The sequence below is a fragment of the Bos grunniens genome, chromosome 16, assembly GCF_055505025.1.
Source record: "Bos grunniens cultivar Pamir isolate PY7600 chromosome 16, Bosgru_T2T1.0, whole genome shotgun sequence".
Lineage (NCBI taxonomy): Eukaryota > Metazoa > Chordata > Mammalia > Artiodactyla > Bovidae > Bos > Bos grunniens.
In genome coordinates, this window is record NC_141180.1 from 55,052,824 (window position 1) to 55,063,932 (window position 11,109).

Consider the following 11,109-nt stretch of genomic DNA (forward strand, 5'->3'; position numbering starts at 1 on the left):
AATGTGATCATGTGAATTGTTTTAAACTGTTAAACTTTAAGGCTTATGCTTCAGTGATATTTTGTCCATGGAATGTAATCTTTTAGCTCTGTACTATTCAGTGCTTTCTGTAAACTCTTAATGGTTTTGACCATCACAGACAAGGAAGAACACCATAAACTGGGATTGGAGGTGTTATTTGGAATTCTAGATTTTGCTGGATGCACTAAAAATATAACTGCTTGGAAATACTTGGCAAAATATCTCAAACAGACTCTAATGGGGTAAGTAAGAAACACATAGTGTTTATTACTAGATCAGCATAAATAACACTTTATAAAATTTTAGCTAATATCTGTCAATTTTTAAAGTTCTTTATGTTTTTGGATTTCTTAAACTGTGTTTTTAGCTGTTTTCTTCTGAATACATCAGAAGACAGGAAATAGGAAACCACAAGTAAAACATAAAAAATTCTATCAAGATTTTTTGTGCTATTAAAATAAATGCTGTCAGTTACCACTACTCTGCTAAGGGATAACTGTGTACTTTCTTATCGAAAATAAAGATTAAAAGGGGTCACTTCCTCTCGTGACGAGATTCTTTGTAAAGTGTTTTGTAATTTGTGTCATCTGCTTGTAAGATCACATAGAAAGCAGCTTTTCTCCCAGCTGTTTTCAGTGGATTTTTTTTAGGACCTTTTAAAATCATCTTGGTTATTCATTCAACAGGTATTTATGGAGTCCCTTGTGAGCTGAATATCTGAAACTATACCTCTGATCATAGTAATCATCAATGCCACATGTCGAATATAAGAAAAGAAGTGGCCCTTGTCATTTTTACCTTGTCCATGAAAATAAACGATATCACGACATGAAAGTTTCATTGAGTTATTATATCCATTTTAGTTTATTAGGAAATTAATTATCAGTGGGCACTTGCTTCAGGCTTCAGACCTGACTTGACCTTAGAGATAGAATAGTCCTGATCATGAAGTGTTTTTAGTGTGATATGTTGGTGTGCTCAATGTAAGCCACTTTCCAAATCTCAGTCTACACCCCTACTAACCATAAGGTTCTTGAAGGCAGAGAAGTTTTGCCCACAAGGACAAATAGGTGCTAAATAAGTCAATTAAATTGTTGATGAACACTTAGCATTGCCTGGATTAGGCTGTCAAACCCATGTGTTCATGTAAATATACAATAATGGCATCTCAATTTGGATAGTAATTCTTTGTAGCCTATAAAATTTAAGCTTTTAAAGGAACTTTTAAAGTAATGAATAATAATAGCTAACATTTATTGAAACTTTACTTTGTACTGGACAGCAGGCAAAGAGTTTATGACACCTGCCAGACTGTGGGCCAGTTTAACCCTAATAACAGGGCTGTGAGATGCATGCCATTCGTGTACCCAAGGACCCTGGGCTCAGAGAGGTTAAGCAACTTGCACAGGACCACACAGATAATAAATGGAAGATGCGGGATTTGAATCTGAGACTTGACCTCAGAGTCTATGCTGGTAACCACTGTGCTGTGCTGAACTGGCTGTTTCAGTAGATGGAGAATGGGACGTGGAGATCAAAGAAGTCTCAAAAGGATTTGCTTTCATGTATGTTCTGTGCCATGGCTGTACCCAGAAGCTAGTTTCAGAACATCTGGTTTGTCATCTTTCCATGGACCCGACTGAAGTTCACATCCTGACCGTATAGGTCTGTTGCCATCACTGACCTTCGCTTTTGACATTTTTCTTTTCCAGGAGTCATCTTGCCTGGGTTCAAGAAGAGTGGAACTCCAGGAAAAGCTGGTGGCCAAGCTTTCACTTCAGCTACTTTTGGGCAAAAAGCAATTGGAAGGATGATAAAACTTTGGCTTGTGAGAAAGCTTTGGTAGCTGGGTTATTGTTAGGAAAAGGTACATGTTTTGTTTTCTTTTTATCTAGCCATAGCTTTTAGGCGATTTTGAAATTACAACGTGGGCATTCATGCTGGAGAAATAACTGGTGAATAGAAAAATGAATCTTGAGTTGGGGGGGCCAGTGATCTGTTGGTCAGGAATTTCCATGGATTAGAAACAGTGATTTCAAACTGTTGTTGTTGGTTTTTATACTCTTGATTTGAGTATATTTTAAGGGCCATTAAGATAAAGGATGCAGACTCTTTTCACAATAACCATTTGGCTGTGCTATAAAGTTGACTGAGATTGTCTATAAGAAATAGAAAAATATTCTTTATTGATTTCATTTTTAAATGACACTTTTATGTTCTATTAACTTCCCTGTTCCTGTAACAATGAGTCATTTCTTCCCTTACAAAAAGAAAAACATACCTCCTATTAACTTACCTAAAAATTTTCTTAAAGGGAAATTGATCTTTTCTTTGGGGAGTATCTTGGCTGTTAAAACTCTTACCTGCTTTCTCCCACTGAAATATGGAAAGGTAGCCAGTACTGAAATGAGACTTGTCCATCTTGTCCAGAGATGAAGAAAGGAACCTCACGGTGGCCACAGTGAGCACTGTGTGGCCAGGGAATTTAAAGTGCTCTAAAGAGATTCTTCAGGTCAGTTTAGATATAGTTTGTGCTAATTCGGAATTAGTATTCTCGGTTAATGTTTCAGATGGTTACTAAGATTAACCAGATGCTGATTTTGTGGGAAGAAAGGGGTTAATAAACAGAGTAATTTTAAAAATTTCTCCCTAATATACTGACGACAAGACACAAAAATGTGATTTGGACTGTGATTTCCAACTTTATGAGTATAAAGATTTCTAGTACAGATATCAGAATGTACCTGTGTTTGAGTGGGGTCTGAAGACCTGGGTTAACTTTCCAATTCTGTCCCTTACTCGCTGCATCACTTAGGCCAAGCAGGTAGCCTTTGGGAGCCTTCTGTGTGAGACGGGCAGTGTAACAGCTGCCTAATTTGCTTACAGGATTGTTGTAAGCATCACGCAAAGCTCACTTTAAAGTGCTGCGTAAGTTCTGAAGTATCAGGCATATCAGGCATAAAGTGCCTGAGAGTGGGCTCACTGCTTCTTTTTTCAGGATGTTAGTGTGGGGGTTAAGTCAGTCTATCGGGAACTGAGCTGGGTTTTGTTCTTGGTCTGGTTACCCTCATTATACCCTGGATTTGAATTCTCGCCTTCATCTGCCTTTGCTCTGTGCTCGGAGCAGGGTGTAGGGGCTGCCCTTCCTCCCATGCTCCACTCAAGGCGACCAGGCCCACTTCTCCTTGGAGGGGCCTTTCCTTCCTGGCCGTCCAGGCTGCTCGGCTGTCATGTGACTTCAGCTCAGGTGGGCTTGAAGTTAGGAGATTGTAGTTTATTTGGCTTTTTCTCTTTGTTACGATGGGAGCAAAGTTCTTTCCAGTTTTCTGTATTCTAGACAGAAGCAGAAATCTGTACTTTGTTTTTGCTAAAGTGGCAGATATATTTAGAAGCACAAATTATTAACATTGCATATACCACTGCTTCCCAGCTAACAAAATATTAGCAAGTCTCACATACTATTTTCAGGGGTAATAAACTAATTACTCTAGGTACAATATATATCCTAGGAATTTCCAGGAAAGATGAATAGAGGCAAGCTGAGACTGTAATAATGCTAATTTTTTATACGTGATTTATGGTCTCATTTATTAAATAGAAAATCCCTTATAATACCCAGCTTACATTTTTCTTACAGGAATTTGACTCATGTCTCTCAGATACTTAACTAGTGATCCTCTTAGCACTGTAAGAGTATGAAAAGCAGATAGAAGGTCTGATGAGCACCTTTGGCAGAACTCCTTAATCACCTCTGGCTGCCTGCTAGATGGTGGGAATGAGAGATAATTTTTGATCTCTTCTAACCTAGAATTTGTCTGTCCTAATTCTTCACATCAAGGTTTTCTACAGAGGACTTTCTAATTGTTACAGATACCTCTGTGACTGTTTGACCAAGTTGTCATTGAGAAGGAAGCTATTGTAGTTTGCTTCTGGAGAAGGCGTATTTAATACATGAATGTGATATGCATGGGCTTCCCTGGTAGCTCCTGCAATGCAGAAGACCCCAGTTCAATTCCTGGTTTGGGAAGTTCCCCTGAAGAAGGGATAGGCTACCCACTCCGGTATTTTTGGGCCTCCCTGGTGGCTCAGATGGTAAAGAATCTGCCTGCAATGTCGGGAGACCTGGGTTCCATCCCTGGGTTGGGAAGGTCCCTGGAGGAGGGCATGGCAACCCCCTCCAGTATTCTTGCCTGGAGAATCCTCATGGACAGAGGAGCCTGGCAGGCTGCAGTCGATGGGTTCACAAAGAGTCAGACAAGACTAAGCAGAGCACAGTATAATACGCATCTCACCTTAACTAAGGTTTGGGAGGGAAGGTAGAAAACAAGCTAAAGTATAAGTTTTAATCATGATGGATCAGAAGTATTTTTGTAGGTAGGAAGCAGTCCATTTCACTGGTGACAGTGCTGAGAATGAGCTTAGACATATGTCCATGCTGCTGCTGCTGCTGCTAAGTCGCTTCAGTCGTGTCCGACTCTGTGCAACCCCAAAGACGGCAGCCCACCAGGCTCCTCCGTCCCTGGGATTCTCCAGGCAAGAACACTGGAGTGGGTTGCCATTTCCTTCTCCAATGCATGAAAGTGAAAAGTGAAAGTGAAGTCGCTCAGTCGTGTCTGACCCTCAGCGACCCCATGGACTGCAGCCTTCCAGGCTCCTCTGTCCATGGGATTTTCCAGGCAGGAGTACTGGAGTGGGGTGCCATTGCCTTTTCCGAGACATACGTCCATAGATAATACAAATCCATCTGTTTATATAATCATCAGTGTGCCAGAGTTGAAGTAGAATTTTTATAATGTAGAAAAGCACTTGAAGAATTTGGTAAGTGTTAAAACTTTTTGTTTATTTTGCCTTGATTTTTTTTTTTTTAGGTTGTAAATATTTTCGGTATATTTCAAAGCAAGATCATCAAGCGTTAAAGAGGAAAATGAAGCAGATGAAGAAATCAGTGAAAAAATACAGCATTGTAAATTCAGGACTCTGATACTGAATTTTAGTTATTTCAGATTTGTAGCTACAGAGTAGTAATTCAGTGATAGTTTTAAGTGTATTTTATTTTGTATTTTAAGGAAGTAGTTTATTTGACTACAAAAGGTTTATTTGTATATTTTTTATATATTTTTTTACTAACAGTTATAGCTAGAGGAAGAGTCTCATTTGTTCTTTGTAAATACATTTTTCCCTTTTGTACTGTTAAATGTAACATTAAGGAATAATCTTCAAATAAAAATATATTTGTTTAATCTAAGAATATAGCGCTACAGCAGTTATTGCAGTTTGCAGCTAATTTGCTTCTGACAATCGTGTAATGAAATACAACTTGTGGGACTATTAAATGAACTTGTGTTCTTTTAGATGTTAATTGGGGCTTCCCTGGTGGCTCAGAGGTTAAGGCGTCTGCCTGCAATGCAATGATCCACGTTAGGTTTAATACCATGAAGAATATATTGGTGATCAGTTCTGTTGAGGAAAGAAGAATTTAGGAAAGGACTCCTCCCCTTTCTCTTTTGGTAATGAGACATGGCAGTGTGGGGTTAAGTGAGCTCTGGTAGAGAGGGACCTTTGCCGCTAGAGGACATTTGGGTAGAGAGGGTAGAAGGCCTGCTTGTTTCCAGCTGGCACTGGCCTGACTTTAAAGGACTCCAGTTGTGTTGGTCCACTTGTGTGCCTGGCAGGGCCGGCCAAGACTTGCTCCAGAACTCCTGTGTCCCTCTCCTTTCTCCCAGAGACCAGGCTGCAGCCGTGGATGGCTGGACAGTGGAGAAGTAGTGTCTGAGTGTTATATAGGAAGCCCAATGGGGAAGCTTTGCTCAGATGCCAAGAACAACTTTCCCGGAATATGAGTGAGTTTTATAACATGTAGTAACCGTTGGAGTAAGTGCTTCTTCAAAACTGTCTTGGCTCAGATACATTTACTGTTCAGATAACTAGTATTTGAGTTCCTTGAAGGCTCCCTAACTTCAGAGCAAGTCCAGTATTCAGATGGCAAACCACACATTTCCCCCATTGGCTTATGTGTGATCATATACTCAAGAGTTCTGTTTTCTGCTGCTATTTCCTCACTAAGCTTGAAAGCGAAAGTATTAGTCTCTCAATTGTGTCTGACTCTTTGTGACCCTATAGACTGTAGCCCACCAGGCTCTTCTGTCCATGGGATTTCCCAGGCAAGAATACTGGAATGGGTTGCCATTTCCTTCTCCAGGGGCTCTTCCTGACCCAGGGATTGAACCCCAGCTCTCCTGCATTGCAGACAGATTTCTTTACCATCTAAGCCACCATGGAAGCCCACTATTGGCTTATATTCTTACTAATTTCAAACCTTCTGTGAGAAAACTAGCAGATAAATTACGCTTTGTCCATAATTTAACTTGATATCTTATATTTCATAAATAAATGACCATCAACGAACACTACCCAACCTTAGACTATTTATGTGAGACAAGCAGATGCCCAACAGAACCAAAGTAAAGCAAGTGAAAGCTACCAGTGACCAGGATTGGCTTTACCACTGGGAGTCCATGCTTGGGTGGTACGGGAGTTCCATATAAGATTAACCCTATAGGGATGTCCACATCCCATCTATTCCCTGATACCTTTAGTCAAAAGCTCTAAAATAGGATTTATGAATTCTCCTGATCTCTAGCAGGATGGAGGTGAGGATGAAAGAGAAATGAGTACATATGGTTATCAAAAGTTTGTATCTAATTATGCAATGAGAGCAGTGTGAATCAACTGAAAATTTCTTAAGCGCACTAAAAGCCAGTTTCATAAATAATAACGACTAAAGTTTATCAAGCACTTTGGGCTTCACATTTCATCATCTCATCACTGCAATCCTACGAACTATCCCCTATCTTACCAAGAAAGAAAGTAGGGTAGTCAGAGATTAAATAACTCACCCAAGGTCACAGCTGGTAGGTGTTGGCATCAGGACTGTAACTCAGTGTAGTTCCAAAGATCAGAGACTATCTGTGGTATGTGTACCGCCTCCCAGGTTAGTCAGTGTTTATAACCTGCAGAGCCCTGAGCTAGGGATCAGGGCAAAGAATACAGAGAAGCCATCGCCTTTCCCCTCTCCTGGGCATGGAAGGTTCCCTCTCTGTGTCCTCACCAATCCCTCCCCTGCAGCCTCTTGTCAAATTGTCAAATCACTGCATTGTTTAATGATCTTTGTACATCTGTCTTTCTTAGTAGTATATTATCCGGGCTTCCCTGGTGGTTCAGACAGTAAAGAATCCACCTGCAATGCAGGAGACCTGGGTTTCATCCTTGGGTGCGGAAGATCCCCTTGAGAAGGGAATGGTAACCCACTCCAGTATTCTTGCCTGGGAAATCCCATGGACAGAGAAGCCTGGCAGACTACAGTCCAGGGGTTGCAAAGGGTTGGACATGACTGAGCGATTAACACTAATAATCTCCATATCACCAACACCTAACAGAATTTCTGGCTTATTAAATATTGAACAGAACCGAATGAAAACTTAAACGAAAGTTATTGACTGACTGTGCCTATCCCATAGGCAGTAATATTTTGGTGAATTTCTGCCAAGTGCAGACCTCAAGAGGCTTGCAATCCTCTTGAATTGGTTCAATAGGTTTGAATCCTGGGCTTATCATAAGCTTTCACAGTTTCTTTACCTATAGAATAGAGACAAGTAAGATTATTGCTATATTAAAAAAAGCTTTTATACATCATGATGGAGTGAGCGATATCTGGGCTATAACTTGGAACACATAAATTTTCATGCCATCTTTTTCTTTCACCTAAAGCACGACTCTTAAGTGTTTTCATGGAATCTGAGACTGAAATCACTTGTCTGTACATTGGTAGTGGAATATCTGCCCTGTTTAACTAATAGAGTTATTGTGAAGATCACCTGAGATGAAGTGAGAAAATGCTTCATACACTATAATACAAATAAGAGTTATTAATACTTTCCCTAAGCTCAAACACACCTGCTCATTTTCGGATTGTTAGAGAAGGCAGATGCCAGAGAAAGCAGTAAACGTTGTATGAGAGGTTACTGAGCTGGAGCATTGCTTTTTATGTTGTTTCTATTCTATTCCATGACCTGATTCTAAGATAAACACCAGATTCTTAACATCATTTTTAAAAGGCACTTGTCTTATGAAACATTGTGTGCATGCCAGTGTATGGGTGCATATATATATTTTATATATATAAAATGATATACTGAAATCCTAACCCTCAGTTCCTCAGAATGTGACTTTATTTGGAGATCAGGTCTTTACGGAGGTAATCAAGTTAAAAATAGGATCATTAAAGTGAGCTCTAATCTGACTGATGTCTTTATGAAAAAGGGAAATTTGGGCACAGAGAAAGAAAGTCATCTGAACACAATGACAGAAATCAGGGTGATGTATCTATAAAGAATGCAGAACACTGCTGGTAAACCCTGAAACGCTAGGGGAGGGGCGAGGGCCAGATTCTCCCTCCTGTCCCTTAGTGGGAACCCACCTTGCCAACACCTCGATCTCAGACTTCCAGCCTCCTGAGCTGTGAAACAATAAATACTTGTTGAAGACTCCAGTTTGTGGTACTTTGTTATAGCAGCCCTAGCAAACGAATATAGTAATTTTTAGAAAAATACCATGTTTGCTTCAAAAGTGAGAGCTAAAGTGATTTCAGATACTGCGTCTGGGCCCAGCTGTGATTCCAGGTTTATCTCCTAGGCTTACCTCACGGTCAGAAACTGTTGTCCACTCTTCCCCACCTGTACCTTCAATACCCTGCTCAACCTTCTTTATGATTTTTTTCTTCATTCCCTTGAGCCTGATGTCATCTCTTCCTCCTTGAATCTACTAACAAACTGCTGATTATCTCAATATAATGTCCCTTGTATTATTTAGACACTTATTTTAACGTTTCTTCTCAGAGCATAAACTTCTTGAAAAAGTTTAGTTCACACATCAGTTTTCAGTTTAACATTCCTCTTCCAGTATAATCCTTTGCACATAATCATAAAAACCTACCGAATTGACACTGAGACATCTGTTACAAAATTAATTACTGCATCATTATTACATAACCAAACGTATCGTGTAATTATATTTAAAATATTATGCAGTCCCACCTGAAACACTGCATATTTTAATAGTCAGAAATTCATGCTGTCGTTACTTCTGATGGGACCTGGAAACCAATATCTCCCTGCTAATTTTATAATCACTGCCCCAAACAGTAAGATCTGACTTGAACTTACATAGATTTGTGTTTAATTATGTATAAGTTTTTTAATACTTAGCCATAATTATGTAAATAGAAACATTAAAATTATTTTCCAAAAAGGAGGCATTCCTTTGGACTCAATTTTTTTTTCCTGGCGAAAGGGAAACTGACCCAAACGTCAGTAAAGAATCAAAAAGTACTCCTAGGCCCTACATGGAACGAGAGAACGCATTCACTCTCATACATTACAGGGCAGCTGGTCACCTCCCATTTCTGAGAAGGTCTCAGGGCTGTGAATTCACTGGCTGAGGTTGGTCCAAGAGCAGTTCCTCCCGCCCAAGGCTTCCCAAGCGATGACATTATCTGACCTTTGAGCAAACAAGCCTGTGGAATCAGCACAGTTGCAATGAATAACAGATGCTGTGTTATGTATGTTTTGAAAAGCGACATTCAACAAAGTATGATATTGAGCCATACCCATGGGAGAGCAGGGCTGTGCTGGGGAGTCATTCTAATGAGTCCCTCTTCTTGCCTTTTCTCATAGTTATAAAAACATAGTTTAAAAGCTACTCTGGGCTTTCATAATCCAAAGCATCATGAGCACAGACTTGGCTAGACTGAGGCTCAGTGTCCCTTCTTGGTGATGCTCTGGCAAAGGCTCTTGGTGCTGAAGAGGGTGCCAGGTGGGGAGCCCTCCTCCATCCAGAAGAATCTTTGACTTCATCTGCATTTCAGAGGGCAGTGTTTGCCAGTAAGGACATTTCAGGGTGGAGTGAACTTGTGGAAAAACCCAAAGGACAGTGAGCTCAGGTACCAAATGTCTCCTGTGAGCCTGAGCTACTCCTGTTCATGCCTCCATTTGGGGTTGAGTTTGGGATTCTGTGTACTTCATCACACATCCAAGAAATATTTATCAAAGGACCATTATGTGCAAGGGACATATATAAAGCAAAACATGCTTGGTCGCATCTGGCTCTTTCTGACCCCGTGGACTGTAGCTCGCCAGACTCCTCCATCCATGGAAATCTCCAGGCAACAACGCTGGGCTGGATTGCCATTTCCTACTCTGATAAAGCAAAATGTGTATTAGTATTCATCAGTGCTAATGTTGAAACACATGCTAAGTGAGGAGGGCTCTCCCCCGAAAAATACAGATTTGGCAAAAATAACCCAGACGTTCTGTGCTTCCTAATGAAACCACCCCAGATAGTCCTTGCTGATGCCTTGTTTACATTAGGTGTGAACCTCTCCTTTTCCTTCACCATCTCCTCTTTTTTTTCAATTTTATTGAGCTATAGAACTATTATGTTTAAGGTGTACAGCATAATAATTGGACTTCCATACATCATGAAATGATGCCCATGATAAATTCAGTGATGATCCATCATCTCATATAGATACAAAGTTAAATAGAAAAAAATTTTTTTCTTGTGATGAGAACTCTAGGATTGACTCTTTGGACAACTTTCGTATAAAACATATAGGTGTTAATGATATTTATCATATTGTACATTACATCCCTAGTATTTGTCTTATAAGGAGGAAGTTTGTACCTTTTGACTGTCTTTATCCAATTCCTCTTCCCCCCATAACCATAAATCTGATCTCTTTTTCTGTGAGTTTGTTTTTGAAGTATATTGATCTACATACAACACTATGTCAGTTCCTGTTACATAACATAATGATTCAATACTTATATACATTCCGAAATGATCACCATGGTAGTTATGACTCACCATCTCCTCTTGATTCGTGAAATGTCCTGTCTTCCTACCCCTCAGAATACACACCTTTCTGGGTCTCAGGAACTGCAGGGCCCAGCTGCCTGCCCCACCCCGCCTCCGTCTTCCCAGATCCACACCCGAGCTCCCTGTGTTGCTGTTGGCATGAAAGGCACACTG

The 11,109-nt window shown here is 40.2% G+C and overlaps 1 protein-coding gene across 50 annotated transcripts in view; it reads left to right on the forward strand.

Annotated features, from left to right (window-relative positions):
* The window catches only part of TAF1A (TATA-box binding protein associated factor, RNA polymerase I subunit A), a 32,665-nt gene extending 27,399 nt beyond the window's left edge, over nt 1–5,266 (forward strand). For 21 of the 50 annotated variants that reach the window (XM_086345276.1, XM_086345253.1, XM_086345265.1 and 18 more), the window contains 3 exons: nt 140–263; nt 1,734–1,888; nt 4,890–5,266. In XM_086345276.1, coding sequence (XP_086201402.1) covers nt 140–263; nt 1,734–1,888; nt 4,890–5,002 — 392 coding nt within the window. In that variant the 3' untranslated portion in view covers nt 5,003–5,266. Of the gene's footprint in view, nt 1–139; nt 264–1,733; nt 1,889–2,412; nt 2,534–4,889 lie in introns of all 50 variants that reach the window. The other 29 variants (XR_015143606.1, XR_015143593.1, XR_015143604.1 and 26 more) reach the window with 3 other exon arrangements.
* Nucleotides 5,267–11,109: the final 5,843 nt, after the last annotated feature.